The sequence below is a fragment of the Sus scrofa genome, chromosome 6 (assembly GCF_000003025.6).
Source record: "Sus scrofa isolate TJ Tabasco breed Duroc chromosome 6, Sscrofa11.1, whole genome shotgun sequence".
NCBI classification, from domain to species: Eukaryota; Metazoa; Chordata; class Mammalia; order Artiodactyla; family Suidae; genus Sus; species Sus scrofa.
The window spans coordinates 55,677,726-55,695,019 of record NC_010448.4 but is presented as its reverse complement, the minus strand read 5'-3'; the positions used below and the strand labels follow the sequence as shown (position 1 = coordinate 55,695,019).

Genomic DNA, 17,294 nt, shown 5'->3' with positions numbered 1-17,294 from the left:
CGGTCTGGATGGGCCAGGAGGCTGTTGGATGCTCAGGCCTGAAGCTGGGGAGAGACCTGAGAACCAGCCTCCCCAGGTGACAGGTGAAACTGTCAGGTGTATGTAGTCAGCGCAGAGGACGTGGCTTAGGATGGAGCCCTGGGAACGCCCTTGTTTGTATAGATACCTGTGGAGGAAAAAGGCCTATTCATGAAGGAGCCTGCAAGGGAGAGCCAGAAAAGTAGAGGAGAAACCAGAAGCACACGGAAGTCCCAGAAGGAAGCCGGGAGAGGAGGGGCTGGCTTGGTTGAATGCTGCCCAAAGGTTGAGTAAGCCAGGCACGGACAGGTGACCTTGAGGTTGCTCAACGTGGAAGTCTCTGGAGATTCCAGAAGGCTGTGGTTGTGGGGTGCAAGCAGGGAGTAGGTCTTCATGGAGAAGTTTGGGTGGGACGGATGGTAGAAAAACAGGGTAGTGACTGAGAGGGGATGCGGGGATGCTAGTTCTTTTTTTTTTTTTAATTTTTTGCTTTTTTAGGGCCGCACCCACAGCATTGGAGGTTTCCAGGCTAGGGGTCCACTTGTAGCTACACCTGCTGGCCTACACCACAGCCACAGCCAAGCAGGATCCAAGCTGCGTCTGCGACCTACACCCCAGCTCACGGCAACGCTGGATCCTGAACCCACTGAGCGAGGCCAGGGATCAAACCCGCATCCTCATGGATCCTAGTGGGGTTCTTTAACTGCTGAGCCACGAAGGGAACTCCAGGATGCTGGTTCTGATTAAACTCTGTGGTCCCAGTATTACCTCAGTAGAGGATCAGGCACATAGGGTAGCTCAATCTTTTTTTTTTTTTTTTTTTTTTTTTTTTTAAGGCATATGGAGGTTCCCAGGCTAGGGGTCGAATCGGAGCTATAGCTTCGGCCTACACCACAGCCACAGCAACACGGGATCCGAGCCGTGTCTTTCACCTACACCACAGCTCATGGCAACACTGGATCCTCAACCCAGTGATGGAGGCTAGGGATCAAACCCACAACCTCATGGTTCCTAGTCGGATTCGTTAACCACTGCGCCACGACGGGAACTCCTGAACTGTAGACTTGAAGATGGTTCAAAAGGCTGGATTTTATGTTATGTGAGTTTTACTTCCAAAAACAAAGATAATGGCAGAGAGAATAAGAGAGAGGGTTTCTGTCCTAAATCTCTCTGTCACTTTCCCTTTTGCATGGAAATAGGTAAACCAGCCTTTTTGGTTGTTGTTGTTTGTTTGGGGGGGGGCTTGTTTTTGTTTTTTGGGTTTTTGTGTTTTTGTTTTTTTGTTTTTTTTTTTTTTTTGCTTTGGGGCCACACCTGTGGCATATGGAGGTTCCCAGGCTGGGGGCTGAATCAGACCCACAGCTGTCAGTCTGTATCACAGCCACAGCAATGCAGGATCCAAGCCATGTCTGTGACCTATGCCACAGCTCACGGCAATGCTGGATCTTTAACCCACTGAGACAGGCCAGGGATCGAACCCACCTCCTCATGGATACTAGTCGGAGTTGTTTCCGCTGTACCACAACAGGAACTCCAAACGGACCTCTTATAATAAGACTGGTGTTCTGAAAGCAGAGAGCTGAGCTGATTGTGCATTTAAAAATCCAGTGATGGAGTTCCCATCGTGGCTCAGCAGGTTACGAACCTGACTAGTATCCACGAGGGTGTGAGTTCAATCCCTGGCCTCGATCAGTGGGTTAAGGATCTGGCGTTGCCATGAGCTGTGGTGTAGTTTGCAGATGTGGCTTGGATCCCACACTGCTGTGGTTGTGGTGTAGGCCAGCAGGGGTAGCTCCACTTCTTCCCCGAGCCTGGGAACCTCCATATGCTGTGGGTGCAGCGCTAAAAAGACAAAAAATAAAATAAAAATAAAAATAAAAATAAAGAAATAATTCAATTAGGACCAGGCTTCCTCAGATCTCGGTTGAGAAACTGCTTGGTCTCACCTACTTTGAAATCTTTTCCTTTTCCTCCTCTTATGCCTCAGCTGCTCTCTGCCCTTGAGTTCCCTGCACCACTCGCTTGGGGAGGAGGCCCAGGTATTCATGGGCCCTGCCCTCCCTGAGGCTTCCTCCCCAGGGTCAGGATTAGAACTTAGCTCCCAGGTCACCTTGAGTCACTGGTCTCAGGGCTGCTGCTGGTTTGAAAAGGAGGTGGGGGAAAGAGAGGGGCCGGGTCTTCTTTCCAGAGCCATCCTGGGCCACCCCTATCCCCCGCCCTCCCCGTCTATAAAACTCGATTTTGCGATTTTGCGTCCTTAGCCAAGAGAAGAGTTCCCACGGGATTAGAGGGCACCCCACCCCCTGTCCTCTTTGTCCCCTTCCCTCGATCCGGAAATTGCATGGGCTGGGACAAAGAGAGTTAAAAGCTGTGTCACCTGCGGGTCTGGGAGACAGACAGCCGGCAGGAGGGGGACAGGTGGAACAGCCATGACAGGGGGTTGAGAGGCCAGGTGGACAGTGGGAGACTTGACTGGCAGGGTGGCGGGCAGATGAAAGGACTGGCAGGTAGGTGGCCAGGCAGATAGCAGAGAGACCCGACAGGCTAAGATTGCCAACAGCCACGTGGAGGAACCGGCAGGCAGGCAGGCAAGGGACGGGCACAGGGAGAGCTGAGCGTGTGGACCTCCCTGTGGGGCTGCTGGCGGAAGGAACAGGGAGAAGGACAGGCCAAGTGGCATCTCTGAGAGGCCCCACCCTTTCCCCCAGAACCTGGAGGTGGCTCACCATGGGGTCCAGAATCTTTCTGCTCCTTTGTTTTATTGGTGAGTTTCCTGGGGTGGGTGGGGGGTCCCTTGCTTCTCATGAAGATGCCTGGCACCGCGGAGGGGAAGGCGCTGCCTCCGTTCACTGCCATCTCCAGGGGTCCTGGGTACCTCTGTCTCCCTGGTCTTCTGGCCCATCCCCCCTTTTCTGTCTCCCTGTCTCTGTGTCTGTCCTTTTTCTCTCTCTGAATCTCCATTCCTTTCTTTAAGCATCTCTCTCTCTCTCTCTCTCTCTCTTCCTCTCTGTGTCTCTTTGGGTGTTTCGCTATATATCACTGGATCTGTGTCTGCTTGCCTCTGACTCTCGTTTTTTTTTCTCTTGCCTGTCCTTTTTCTCTCTCTGAATCTCCATTCCTTTCTTTAAGCATCTCTCTTTCTCTCTCTCTCTCTCTTCCTCTCTGTGTCTCTTTGGGTGTTTCGCTATATATCACTGGATCTGTGTCTGCTTGCCTCTGACTCTCGTTTTTTTTTCTCTTGCCCTCTTTCTTTTTATTTTATTTTATTTTTTTATGTTTTAGTTTTTCAGGTCTGTGCTCATAGCATATGGAGGGGTCCAATCCGAGCTACAGCTGCCAGCCTATGCCACAGGCACAGGCACAGCAATATCAGATCCGAGCCGCATCTGCGACCTACACCACAGCTCACGGCAATGCTGGATCCTTAACCCACTGAGCGAGGCCAGGGATCAAATCCGCAATGTCATGGTTCCTAGTCGGATTCTTTTCCGCTGCACCACGACGGGAACTCCTTCTCTTGCCCTGTTTCCGTATCTTTCTTGCTCTTTCTGTGTCTCTCGTTCCATCTGATCCACAATCTTTAGGGCTCTGACCTCATCTCTTGTCCGCTCCCGTCCTCAGGGCTCAGCCACGAGGCCAAAGAGAAGATTGTTAATGGCACGGAATGTGTCCCTCACTCGCAGCCTTGGCAGGTGGGGCTATTTGAGGGCACCCACCTGCGCTGTGGGGGGGTCCTCATTGACCCCAGGTGGGTCCTCACGGCTGCTCACTGCAGTGGCAGGTAAGCCCCCACCTGGCTCCCTTCCCGGGGTGGCTGGAGGGAGGGTGTCAGGCAGGGGAGGGCTGGGGAAGGGGCTCACAGGAGCCAGGAGATGGTCCTGCAACAAGACGGTCCGAGGTTAGACAAGAAGCAGGATTTCCCCACAATGGGTCTGGAGCGGACCTGGGTTGGGGGCAATGGGGTGGAGTGCAGGGGAGGGTCCTGGAACCTGCCCACCCCCTCCCCCATTCTCTGTGTCCCACTTCCTTCCCATATGGCACCTGTCACCAGCCCTGGCATCCCCTGACCCAGTCTGGGCCATGGGCCTATATCTGGCCCACACTCTTTGTGTGGCCTTAATGGCTACCTCTGGTACCTCTCTGGGCCTCAGTGGTCCCCCCTGTAAAATGAGGGGATTGGGCTTTGTAGGTCTGGTGCTCTAGATATTTTGGCAAAAGGGAAGTTTCAGACATGGAGGAGAGATTTGGGGACAGGGAGAGACAGAGCAGGACAGAGAGAATCCACTCACTGTTCACCCGTTCCTTTATTTATTTTTTATTTTATTTTTTTTATGCTTTTGAGGGCCACATCAGCAGCCTATGGAAGTTCCCAGGCTAGGGGTCGAATCAGAGCTATAGCTGCCGGCCTACACCACAGCCACAGCCATGTGGGATCCAAGCTGCGACTGTGACCTATACCACAGCTCACAGAAACGCCAGATCCTTAACCTACTGAGTGGGGCTAGGGATTGAACCTGTGTCCTCATGGATACTCGTTGGGTTCATTACTGCTGAGCCACAGTGGGAACTCCCTGTTCGTCTGTTCCTTTGGTTGACAGTGCTGGGGGCCCAGGCCATCCGCTGGGTGGTGGGAACAGGGCAGTGAACAGGATGAAGTGGTGTCCCTGCCCCATGGGCATCACCAGCTAAGAGCACCAGAGAGTGATACAGAGGCAGTAGCATGTTTAGGAGACGTAGGGCAAACACTAGACATGGAAGAAGGCAACAGAGATGGAGACCAAGAGATGGGGGTCAGGGAGGTGGGGGAACAGGGCGTGAGCGAGAGGATGGCCATGGAGGCGCAGGGCAGCGGAGGGAGGCAGGGCGCCTGGGAATCTGCCTGCGGGACATCCCACCTGCCACCTGCTGAGCCGCCGTGCCCCCCAGCAGGTACTGGGTGCGCCTGGGGGAGCACAGCCTCAGCTGGCTGGACTTCACAGAACAGATCCGGCGCAGCGGCCTCTCCGTGACCCACCCAGGCTATCAGGGAGCCTTGAAGAGCCATGACCATGACCTCCGGCTTCTGCGACTGGGCACCCCCGTCCTCCAGACTCGCAGTGTCCGGCCCCTGCCCCTGCCCACATCCTGTGCGGCGGCTGGCACCGAGTGCCACATCTCAGGCTGGGGCACCACCAACCAGCCATGGAGTAAGGGGGGATCTGGGGGGGTCAGGATGGGCAAAAGTCTGGGGTGTCAGGTGAGCGGTCAGGAGTCATGCCATCTCAGAGGGAGGCTGGGTAGAAGAAGGTCACACATCAGGATCATGCTTTGGGGTCTGGGATCAGGGGGCCTCTGGGGGTCTTGGGAGTCAAAGAGGTTAGGTGGTTGGGTATAGCATCAGAAGTCCTGGGTCCTGTGCTTTGAGGACCGAGTGATGCCAGGGTCATCAGACGGCAGCAAAAGGCATATGTGAAGCCAGACCTCGGGGTCTTGGGCCATGGACTCTGCTGTTCGACATTGTAGGGTTGAGGTCGTGGGATCCAGATGTTGGCCACAATCTGAGGATGGACATGGGGCTTCTATCAGGGATCACTGGCCTGGGATGGGAAGCCAGAGGGTTTGGTGTGGGGACCTAGAGGTTAGAGGTCATGGAGTCTGAGACCAAATAAACTAAGGTCTGGGGTCACTTTAGAGGAGGGGCCAGTGGTTTAAAGGACGCAGGGCTGAGGTTGGACGGTAAGGTAAAGACAAGGCATATGGGACCAGGGGACAGAGAAAAGACAGGAGGCCAAGCTGGGATCAAAGGGAAGTAAGAGGAGTTACCGAATCTGACTAGCAGCCATGAGGACGCAGGTTCAATCCCTGGCCTTGCTCAGGGTTAAGGATCCGGGGTTGCTGTGAGCTGCGGTGTAGGTAGCAGATGTGGCTCAGATCCTGCCTAGCTGTGGCTGTGGCTGAGGCCGGCAGCTGTAGCTCCAATTCGACCCCTAGCCTGGGAACTTCCATATGCTGAGAGTGTGCCCATAAAAAAAAAAAAAAAAAAAAAAAAAAAAAAAAAAAAAAAAAGTAGTAAGATTGCAGGTCAAAGATCACAGCAGCTAAGACCAAAGGCGGAGATCAGTTCTGGACTCCTTGTATCTGAGTCCTAGGCCAATGAAGGAGGACTGGGCCAATGAATTAAAGTCGAGAGCCACTGTGTACCTAAGCTGTGGATCTGAGATTTAGAGGTTCTAGGATTGTAGTGGAGGTCACAGGGAGAGGGTGGGGTAGAGACTCGTATTGAGCTTCCTTGAGAAGAGGAATACCGCCCCCAAATTTGGGGGATCCTGAGGCAGCATCTTTCATGCGCAGGCGCGTTCCCTGACCGGCTCCAATGCCTCAACCTCTCCATCGTCTCCGAAGGCACCTGCCGGGCTGTGTTCCCGGGGAGAATTACCGACAACATGGTGTGCGCGGGCGGCTCTGCTGGGGAGGACGCCTGCCAGGTGAGCGGCTTCCAGCAACACCCAGGGCAGGAAGCAGAGGAGGGTGAACTGAGGGGGAGCGAGGACACGTCAGGGAAAGGAGATGGGAGGCAGACGAGGTCACAACGCAGGAGAGGCACAGAAGGCGGGAGGGAGGGCCGGGGAATGGAGGACCGAGAGGGAGGAGAAACAGGGCAGGAAAGCTGGGTGGGGCACAGAGGGAGGGAGAGGAAGAGATCAAGAGAGGGGAAGAGGGAGGGAGAAGGGGGAGCCGGCCTTCTGAGCTCAGGCAGGTGACTCGGGCTCTCTCTAGTTCTGAGGTGTCCCCACAGCATCCTCCTGTCGGCTCTGGCGCTGGTCCAGGCCAGGACGGAGGAGGAGAGGGGGCTGGAGGACTCTCTCCCGCTCGTAGTTCGGCCACCTTATCCTCTTGGAGCCCCAGCCACTGTCCTGGAGAGATGGGTTTTTTGGTTTGTTTATTTTGTTTTGTTGTTTGTTTGTTTTTGCCTTTTAGGGCCGCACCTGTGGCATATGAATGTTCCCAGGCTACGAGTCGAATCCGAGCTGTAGCGGTGGGCCTACACCACAGCCACAGCAACACCGGATCCTTAACCCGCTGAGCGAGGGCACGGATTCAACCCACATCCTTATGGACACTAGTCGGATTCGATTCCGCAGTGCCACAAGGGGAACTGCTTTTATTTTTTAATTGTTTGATTTTTAATTTTATTTACTTTTTTTTTTTCCTGGAGAGAACGCTTAAGGAGTCCCACCCTCCTCCTCTGAGATTGGTCAGTGGTGCCTGTGCTCTCTTCTCTCATTGGTCAGGGCTCAGCCATTGTCCTGGATGAAGTCTCGCCCACCTTCGTTGGGATTGGTCATTGGCGCCTTTGCCCTCTTCCCCCATTGGTTAGCGCCCAGCTGTCGCCCTTAAGGGACCCCTTAACCCTGCGTAGCATCCAGCCTTCTTTCCCTGGGACTGACCCCTAGGTACGCTCATTGCTGTTGTCCTCTGGGAACCTGGCTGTGCCTCTTTTCTTCCCTTTGATGAGGCTTGGAGCCACATTCCTCAAGACCTAGGAATGCGTTGGGGGAGACAGCGTCGGAGGAAGAAACTGGAACAGGATTTGTCCCATATTCAGGCCATTCTCCTTCTGTTTTCCAGGTTGATTCTGGGGGCCCCTTGGTTTGTGGAGGAGTCCTTCAAGGTCTAGTATCCTGGGGGGCCGTGGGGCCGTGCGGGCAAGATGGCATCCCAGGAGTCTACACCAAAATTTGCAAATATGTGGACTGGATCCGGATGGTCATAGGGAACAACTGACCTGCTCTGTCTACCTTCCGGCCTCAGCTTGGGGGCCACTCTGACGCTCAGAAAGATGGATCAGAGAGGGTGTGGGCTTTCCCTCGGGGGCCACGTAGCAATGGCGGAGGGAAAGTTACTTCTAAGAGTGAAAATGAAACCAAACAGGGCCCTGTGGGGCTTCTGGGCACACATGCCCTTCTGTGCTACCCCCCCCCCCCATTTCTTGTTTTTAGGAACTAAACTTCAGCCTCTACGACCTTCCCTGAGTTCCAAAAGTCTACTGCTAACCAGGAAAGGGAGGAGGTGCAGAGACACGAATGCATCCTGGGGGCAGGGTCGGGGTTCCTTCTCAAGGAATATACATAATGCTATCTGCAGAACTAAAACTCCCAACTAATGGAAGCTGTTAATGAAGCATTCTTTATTCTGAGGCCAGACCACTCAACACCAGCTTTGAAAACAATGCAAGCTCGCCTCCGCCCTGATCCTTATCTGGGGCCCTGTTTTTCACTCCTCACACTGTAAAACCCCCTCCCAATCTCTGGGGGGGGGGGCACAGTCTTTAAGGCATTAGCCTGCTAGGACCCTCCTTGGGCTAGCAAAGCAATAAAGCTATTTTTTTCACCTTTGCCCAAAACTCTGTCTCGAGTTTCTGTTCGGCACCGGTGAGCAGAGGCAACGGAAACAAAAATGCCTAGCATTCATGGGGATGCAGGTTCGATCCCTGACCTTGCTCAGTGGGTTAAGGATCTGGCGTTGCCCTGAGCTGTGGTGTAGGCCATTGACTACAGCTTGGATTTGAACCCTAGCCTGGGAACTTCCATGTGCCATGGGTGCGGCCCTAAAAAGACAAAAAAAAATTTAAAAACATTTAAAAAAAGCCGCGGCAGGAACACTGCCTAGAGTTTATAAGTTTTTCAAGGGCCCATGGAGGACCTACAATGGGCTGGCGTGGGGGAACGGATCATCGGCTCCACCATGCCAAACTGCGAAACCAATATTCACAACCATTTAATTAAATGTCTATAAAAGGTAACATTCTCCCAATGAGCCAGCTGCCACCTGGTTCAGCTGGAGCTGCGCGCACGTTATATTTCACGTGGGATGCAGGTTTGTTTGAATACGTCTGCAAGGATGGAAGGTGAAGTGCAGCCTGGAGAGAAGAGGACCCCACCTAGGTCTTAAAATAGCTCTGGCCCACCTTTTAAGGTCTGTCTTCACAGACCGTCCAGGAGTTGGAAAGGCAATGTCATTTAGGAATTCCCATTGTGACTCAGTGGAAATGAACCCGACTAGGATCCATGAGGATGAGAGTTTGATCCCTGGCCTCGCTCAGTGGGTTAAGGAGCTGGCATTGCCATGAACTGTGGTGTAAGGTGCAGATATGACTCAGATCCCATGTTGCTGTGCCTGCGGTGTAGGCTGGCAGTTGCAGCTCCGATTTGACTCCTAGCCTGGAGAACTCCATTAGCTGCAGGTGCAGCCCTGAAAGGACAAAAAAAAAAAAAAAAAAAAAAAAAAAAAGAAGAAGAAAAAGAAGAAAAAAAAACTTCTCCCTTGTGATTTGAGAGGGGGGAGGGGTAATCAGGCAGCCACGGGAGCCTCTGCTGAATGCCTGCTGTACTCTCTTGGAGGCCTCATCCCAACCCCTGAGACAGGGCTGTCACCTCGCCCCCCCTACAACCTCACAGATGAAGAAACTGATCCTGGCCGGGGCGGAGTCCTTCGTCCCACGTCACTGAGGTAGGAAGAGGCAGTGCCGGGGTTTGAGGCCAGGGCGGGCTGCTGTCAGAACCCTGGCCTTTCCCTGTAGTCTTGCCCCACATCTGGTTGTGGGAGAGAGGAGGGCAAGAAGGAAGCCAGCTCAGAGCGTTAACAAACAAGCCCGAGGCTGTAGCATCCACACTTGAGTTTTGCAGCCGAAGGAAATTGAAGTGGTGGCTCAGATTCCGGAAGTCATCGGACCTAAGTCACCAAGTAAGTGCCACAGCAGGAATCTGAGGACCCCATGGTTCCTGGGGCCCCAGGGGGTGGAGAGAAGGGAGTGGAGGGACAGGTTGGCAGAGAAGGGATATGTCCCAGCGGTGGGGGGCGGGGGGAAGCTCAGGGCTGACTTTCCTGGGCTTTGAATCCCTCAGGTCCCAACCTGCCTCTCCCCCCCTCCCCCCCCCCCCGCCACCCGCCCCTTCGACCAGCAGCAGCCCCACCTGTGTGACGCCCCAGTTTCCCCCGCCCCCCGAATGGAGAAGGGAGGGGCCCAGAGGAGACCAGAGGCCCCCCTAGGCTTGGGCTATGGGGAGGGAGGGGCTGGGGCAGGTGACAGAGAGCCTGGGAGACAAGGTGGCCTGAGAGAGAGATTTAGAGACAGTCAGAGGGAGAGAGACAGAGACAGACAGAGATGGAGGGGGACAGAGACAGAGGTAAAGCATTAGAAGAGACAGGAGGATGGGGAGAGAAAAACAGACAGTGAGAGAGACAGGCGCAGAGACACATAGAAACAGAAAGAAGAATTACACACACACGCACACACAGAGCATTATGGAAAGGCAATGAGCCACAGTGATAAAGAGATTCAAAGTGGCAGAGAAGATGCAGACAGACAGACAGACAGACAGAAGGATGGACCCAGGGGTGTGGGGACAGAGATGCAGAGAGAAGAGGGGCTGGGGGAGGTGACAGCGGCTGGTGGGCAAGCATCTCTGAGGCTCGAGGCCCCACACCCCGGCCCCCAGGGTGATAAGGCAGGGGCCGGGAGCCCAGTCATCCTGGGCTACCCCCTGCCAGCTTGCTTCCTGGTGCCTCCCGCTCCGAGACCCAGCCTGCCGCCTCTGCCACCAGTGCCAGGCCCCTAGAGCCCAAGCCCTGGAGCCTGTGAGTCCAGGAGGGGAGGGAAGGTGCCCCCCTCATCCTGGCACCTGCCCCAGTTCCCCCGGCTCACTTCTCCTTCTGCTCGGTATTTCTTCGCTTGGCGGGGGAGAAGGGTTTGTGTCTCTCTGCCTCGATCTGTGTCTCCAGCCAGCTGCCCCCCATCTCAGTGACCTCTGACCCCAGCTTCTTCCGGTCACTGAACCTCACCCTCCACCCCCACCCCCACGGTCACTGAACCCCACCCTCCACCCCCATGTTCGGGGACCAGCCCTGCCCGGCTTTGTCTGGAGGTTCTCCAAGGTTGGCAGGGGTTCGGCTGGGTGGGGGCCAGAGTACTGCCCCAGGCAGGTCCCCCCTCAAAAGGGCCCATATCACCCTGGGGTGGCTACTGAATGGACCTGGTTCCCTTTATCCCCTCCTACCCGCAGCTGCTGGGGCCAGGCCAGGTCTCAGGTGGGCAAGAAGGAAAACGTTCCCCAAAATGTGCCTACGAGGTCCCTCCCCACCCCTGCCACCTCCCCCATGGCTGACTTAAACAGGGCCAGCCCATCGCTTGCAAAGCCCTCCCACCAGCCCCCACAACCTACTTGGCTACCAGAAAGTTCTAATCTGGATTAAGCGCCTTGCAAGGCCACCCTCGATACCAAAAATGTATTTTAAAAATGTGGAGGCTGGGATGCTGTGAGAGCCAGAGGATTTGTCAAACCCTGTTGGTTTCTCCCTGGGGGTGGCGGCGGCGGCGGGGGGCGGCTGGAGCAGGCAAGGGAGAAAGATGGGGCAGGAACCAGCCCCCACTGTCTCCTCAAAGTGAGTTAGCCCTTTGTCCTTGTTCCCAGAAGAACCTGGGGCCTGCCCTCCCCCCACTCCAGGCTGTGATGATTCTGCGATTAATCCTGCTTGCTCTGGTCATAGGTATGGTGGGGGGATGGGGGTGGGCAGGGACCTTCCTCTTGAATCTCTAGGATCCCCAACCCTCTCCATCTGGACACTGATGGGGCTGATATTAAAAAGATAGAGTAAGGGAGTTCCCACTGTGGCTCTTTGGGTTAGGCACCTGACTAGGATCCATGAGGATGTGCGTTTGATCCCTGGCCTCGCTCAGTGGGTTAAGGATCCTGCGTTGCTGTGGCTGTGGTGTAGGCCAGCAGCTGCAGCTCCGATTCTACCCCTAGCCTGGGAATTTCCATATGCTGCAGGTGCAGCCCTCTAAAAGAAAAAAAAAAAAAATGTATATATATATATATATATATATATATATATAGGGGGAGAGAGAATAACCCTTAGGGCATCTGAATGGCTCTATGAGCCATAATGGGGTCCTGGATGCTCCTGGCTGCACCAGGTACAATTCCTTTAGAGCCAGGATGGGGAGAGGTCAAAGAAGGTCCCGGGGAGGGGCCGGGCAGCCGGGTGGTGCGGGAGACCCTCGAAGAAGAGCTCAGGACAGTGGCTACCGCCCTTCAGCCTGGAAGGATTGCAGTCATTGGACAGTCAGCCTGTGTCTCTATAGTGCGTCCCAGTGGGACACGAAGCAAGGGTCCAGCCCACTCGCACTCCTCCTCCCCTGTTTCTGGGAGTCCTCTCCTGCCTGAGCCCCCTCTTCTGCCCCCACCCCCTCTAGGGCATGTCGGGGGAGAGACTAGGATCATCAAGGGCTACGAGTGCCGTCCTCACTCCCAGCCCTGGCAGGTGGCTCTGTTCCAGAAGACACGGCTGCTCTGTGGGGCCACCCTCATCGCCCCCAAATGGCTCCTGACAGCAGCCCACTGCCGCAAGCCGTGGGTGCGGGGGCTGGGGCGGGGCTGGGAGGGGGCTGGAGATGGAGAAAGGGATGGCGAGGGGCTCGGGGACGGGGAGACCGCGTAGGGGGTGGGGGAGGTGGGGACAGAGAGGGGCTTGGGTGGCGTTAGCCTTGATGACGGGGGATGTAGTTGGAAGTGAAGATGGAAGGATGAATGGGGGCGGGGGTTGGGGACGGGGCTGGATGCTGGGCGGGGCCCGCGGGTTTGGTGGGAGCTGGGGACGAGGTTGGAAGCGGAGCCCCGTTCCTTCCTTGCTTCCCTCGCTGCATGTCTGCCCCTCCCCCCATGCCTCTCTCCATCTCCCGTCTCCCCCTCCCCCTCCCATCTCTGACCACCGTCGCTCCCACTTCAGCCAATACCTGGTTCACCTGGGAGAGCACAACCTCCAGCGATGGGATGGCTACGAGCAGACCCGAACAGCCACCAAGTCCTTCCCCCACCCCCACTTCAACAACAGCCTCCCCAACAAAGACCACCGCAATGACATCATGCTGGTGAAAATGTCCTCCGCAGCCGTCATCACCCGGGCTGTGCGACCCCTCACCCTGTCTTCACAGTGTGTCACTGCCGGCACCAGCTGCCTCATTTCCGGCTGGGGCACCACGTCCAGCCCCCAGTGTAGGGGCTCCCGAAGGGGACAGGGTGGTGGTGCCCCGGGGGGAGGGTGGTATTACTGTGGAAGCACAGAGAGAACTAGAAGAACTTTCAAAGAGGAGACATGGGGAGTTCCCGTTGTGGCGCAGTGGTTAACGAATCCCACTAGGGACCATGAGGTTGTGGGTTCAATCCCTGGCCTCGCTCAGTGGGTTAAGGATCCAGCGTTGCCGTGAGCTATGCTGTAGGTCGCAGATGCGGCTTGGATCCCGTGTTGCTGTGGCTCTGGTGTAGGCGGGCAGCTACAGCTCCGATTGGACCCCTAGCCTGGGAACCTCCCTAGGCCGAGGGAGCGGCTGTAGAAAAGACAAAAAACAAAAAACAAAAACACAAAAAACAAAGAAGAGACTCAAGGAAGGGGTATCAGTAGTGGGATAAGTCGCCAGGAAGAGTTGATAAGTAAGGGCCGAGGAGGGTGAGGACAAAAGTTGGGGCCTTGGGTTCAGACGGACCCGATGGGCAAGCTCGGATACACGAGTTGTGGCCCCCCCATCCTCTCTGGGTTTTCTTCTCTATAAAACGAAAATAATTACACCCCCCTACTAGGGCTGGGTGAGCGATAGCATTTACAGAGCAACTGGCATAAGGCATTTTATTCGAAAGCATGACCATTGCCGTTGTTCCAAGCCAGAGATGAGGTGGCCTCAAGCGAGAAGGACAGGGACAGGATCTGGTGCCGGGTCCCTGGGGGCCAGGGAACCCAGGCGCTGGGTTTCGAGCAAGCCCTGCAGGGTGGGGAGGGCACTGGCGGCTTCTCACTTCCCGTCCCCCCTCCTGTCGTTTCCACAGTGCGCCTGCCCCATACCTTGCGCTGTGCCAATATCACTATCATTGAGCACCAGGAGTGCAAGAAGGCCTACCCCGGCAACATCACGGACACCATGGTGTGTGCCAGTGTCGGAGAAGAGGGCAAGGACTCCTGTCAGGTCAGAGGGCGGGGCCCGGGTCTCCCATCGCATCGCCATTCCCATCTGCAGCCTCAACGGTGTCTCCATTGACATCCGCAACATCCGCCAGCTCATCTCCAGCCTCCTCCCCTCCTCCACCTGCAACCCGACCTCCCTCGCCACCCCACAGCTCCCATGTCCAACCTAAACGTGATCCCCAGCTCCAGTCCCACCCCCACCTGTATTCCCCACCCCTACCATCCCCAAATCCTTTTTTTTTTTTTTTTTTGGTCTTTTTGTCTTTTCTAGGGCCACTCTTGCAGCAGATGGAGGTTCCCAGGCTAGGGGTTGAATCGAAGATGCAGCTGCTCGCCTACGCCAGAGCCACAGCAACGCAGGATCCGAGCCAGTCTGCAACCTACACCACAGCTCACGGCAACGCCAGATCTTTAACCCACTGAGCAAGGCCAGGGATTGAACCCGCAACCTCATGTTCCTAGTCGGATTCGTTAACCACTGAGCCATGACAGGAACTCCCCCAAATCCATTTTTGACAATCCTCATTTTCGTTCTCTCCCAACCCTAACCTCACCCTCAATCCCATTGTCAACGGCATCTTCAGGCTTCACCCCGCTTCCAACACCATCCCTACCTCCTCCCTAAGCCCATGTGCAGCCCTGGCCCCTCTCCTGTGGCCTCCTTCTCTCTAACCAGTTCTCTCTCTCCCCATCTCCAGGGTGATTCTGGGGGCCCTCTGGTCTGTAACGGGTCCCTTCAAGGCATCATCTCCTGGGGCCAGGATCCCTGTGCGGTCACCAGAAAGCCTGGTGTTTACACAAAGGTCTGCAAATACGTGGACTGGATTCGGGACACGATGGAGAACAATTAGCCAGAACCGGCTCGTCACTAATCCCTACTTGGTGCTGTGGTTCCTGCTCATTCTCTTAATGAAGCCTGAGCCAGGAGCTCTTTATGTACTTTTGGGGGGCCTTCTTGACTCTGAGAGATGCTGTAGCTTAATCAATCTGAGGTTTGGAGTTGGGCTGCCTGGGTTCAAATCCTGCCCCATTCTAACCAGTAACTCGGGGAGGGATAACAGCTGTTTGGTTCATGGGTCTACCTCCAGCCCCAAGTGCCATTCCTGGCACGCACACCAAGGTTTCAATAAATATTACTCAATGAATGAATCTTTTGAATGTGTACTATGGGCCAGATGCTGATCCAAGGGCTTTTATTTTATTTTATTTTATTTTTTTTTTTGTCTTTTTGCTATTTCTTTGGGCCGCTCCCACGGCACATGGAGGTTCCCAGGCTAGGGGTCGAATCGGAGCTGTAGCCCCCCGCCGACGCCAGAGCCATAGCAATGCAGGATCCGAGCGGCATCTGCAACCTATACCACAGCTCACGGCAACGCCGGATCATTAACCCACTGAGCAAGGGCAGGGGCCGAACCCGCAACCTCATGGTTCCTAGTCGGATTCGTTAACCACTGCGCCACCACGGGAACTCTACCAAGGGCTTTTAAATATATGGATGAACTTGATCTTTATAAAACCCTACGAGGTCGGTGCTGTTGACATACCCATTTTGCAGATGAGGAAATCGAGACAGAGAAATGAAGTCACTAGTTCATGGTCACATTGCCAGGAAGTAGAAACACGAGGAAGCTGAAGCAGGGTGATTTCTTCACTACCAAGCAATACTGGCTTGATTTGAATCAGTTTCCTTATCTGTAAAGTCCTGCGGGCAAAGGTACAATAGCGCAGCACGTAAGGCCGCCTGGAGTTCCCATAGTGGCTCAGCGATTAACGATTCTGACTAGTATCCATGAGGACGCAGGTTCGATCCCTGGCTTCACGCAGTGGGTTAAGGATCCAGCATTGCTGTGAGCTGGGGTGTAGGTCACAGATGCGGCTCGGATCCCGAGTTGCAATGCCTGTGGGGTAGGCCTGCAACTGCAGCTCCAATTGGACCCCAAGCCTGGGAAATTCCATATGCTGTGGGTGTGGCCCTAAAAAGTAATTAATTAAAATTACCAGAGAACACTGGCGCAACAGAACTGGTGCGGGGTCGGGGGGGGCGGCGGCGGCGGGGGGGTCTCTGCAGCACCAGGATGCAGGTTCGATCCCTGGCCCCAGCAGTGGGTTAAAGGATCTGGCACCTGTAGGTTGATGGCAGCTGTGGCTCAGATTCCTGTCCCAGGAACTCTATACGTCGAGGGGCGGCCAAAAAAGAGAAAAAAGTCATAATAAATTAAATTCACCTAAAATCAGAAATGCAATTCTTCAGTTGCACTTGCCATGTATCAGAAGTTCTTTAGCTACATGCGGCATGCGTCTGGTGACTGTTGTATTGGATGAGACATATCAAGCTTTTCCATGGTACGGGGGAAGTTCTGCTGGATGGGGCCGAGCTGGACAACTTCTGGAGGTAACTCGCTGGAGAAGATGCCTCACAAATAGTCCAGAATGCAGGATCCTTTCCATGTCCTTGCAGGGGAGGTGGTTGGTAGGAGGAGTAAGAGCCCAGAGCTAGAACTGGGGCCTCCGGGTTGTTAGATGGACTTGCTGTGTGACCTCCTGCAAGTCACTGCCCTCTCTGAACCTCCCATTCCTCTCCCAAGGTGCGGGAGTGGGGGGAAGTGATGTTGAGGCCCCTTGTAGCTTTTGACCTCCTGTGAGTCACGGGCCATATGCCACCTGGAGACACGCAGATGGCAGAATGTGAAGTGACCACACGTGGGTATGATGAGCAACCTCCCCTAAGCCACAGGGGCCAGTCGCTGGGACACACAAGGGCACTCACGCTCCGGCTCTGGGCGTGGGCTCAAGCGCAGAGCACCCCTCTGGGTCTGCATCTATCTCTTCCCTCTCTGTGTTTTCTTTTCCTCGTTTTGTGTGTGTCTCTTTCTCCTACTCTTTCCTTCAATTTATCTTATCTCTCTGCCTCCCTCTTTCCCCGGTCAGCATTCTGGCTTTTCTCACTATGTCACTCTGGGTATGCATTTCCCTGCCCTCTATTTTCCTCTGTCTGGGTTACAGTCACCTGTCTCCAACACTATCCTGGGACCCTTCAGGGTCCTTGGGGATGTGGCGCCTTCTCCCCCTGCCCCCAGTCTGGGAAGACTTTTTAGAACCGGGGAGCTGGGGAATCCCCATGAAATCCAGTTCCAAAGAGGGTGTTTCGGGCACTGGGAGAAGCTTGTGTTCCCGGGCCCCTCCCAGAGCAGGAATCTGGGGCCCAGGTCGGGTGCCAGCCTCACCCATGGCATAATTAGGGAGAAGGAAAAGGAGGGGGTGAATCCCTGGGGGGAGGGTGG

At 55.1% G+C, this 17,294-nt stretch overlaps 2 protein-coding genes across 2 annotated transcripts; both read left to right on the top strand.

The window, feature by feature from the left end:
* Nucleotides 2,314–8,354, top strand: KLK12 (kallikrein related peptidase 12). The gene is made up of 5 exons (XM_021094839.1): nt 2,314–2,782; nt 3,640–3,799; nt 4,945–5,204; nt 6,349–6,482; nt 7,627–8,354. The coding sequence occupies exons 1-5, from the start codon at nt 2,746–2,748 to the stop codon at nt 7,780–7,782; spliced, it is 747 nt and encodes a 248-aa protein (XP_020950498.1). The 5' UTR covers nt 2,314–2,745; the 3' UTR covers nt 7,783–8,354.
* KLK11 (kallikrein related peptidase 11) lies at nt 9,332–15,158 on the top strand. Its single transcript, XM_021094838.1, has 6 exons — nt 9,332–9,741; nt 11,469–11,544; nt 12,254–12,410; nt 12,787–13,052; nt 13,878–14,014; nt 14,712–15,158. Exons 2-6 carry the CDS (start codon nt 11,508–11,510, stop codon nt 14,862–14,864), a joined length of 750 nt encoding a protein of 249 aa, XP_020950497.1. The 5' UTR covers nt 9,332–9,741; nt 11,469–11,507; the 3' UTR covers nt 14,865–15,158.

What these genes read in the sequence shown, in the direction of transcription:
- KLK12 (XM_021094839.1), top strand. Translation starts at nt 2,746, where the DNA reads ATGGGGTCCAGAATCTTTCTGCTCCTTTGTTTTATTG. An exon ending in GCTGCTCACTGCAGTGGCAG is followed by an intron (nt 3,800 to 4,944) that starts GTAAGCCCCCAC and finishes CGTGCCCCCCAG; the next exon opens with CAGGTACTGGGTGCGCCTGG. An exon ending in CTGGGGAGGACGCCTGCCAG is followed by an intron (nt 6,483 to 7,626) that starts GTGAGCGGCTTC and finishes TCTGTTTTCCAG; the next exon opens with GTTGATTCTGGGGGCCCCTT.
- KLK11 (XM_021094838.1), top strand. Translation starts at nt 11,508, where the DNA reads ATGATTCTGCGATTAATCCTGCTTGCTCTGGTCATAG. An exon ending in CCTGCTTGCTCTGGTCATAG is followed by an intron (nt 11,545 to 12,253) that starts GTATGGTGGGGG and finishes CACCCCCTCTAG; the next exon opens with GGCATGTCGGGGGAGAGACT. An exon ending in CACCACGTCCAGCCCCCAGT is followed by an intron (nt 13,053 to 13,877) that starts GTAGGGGCTCCC and finishes TCGTTTCCACAG; the next exon opens with TGCGCCTGCCCCATACCTTG.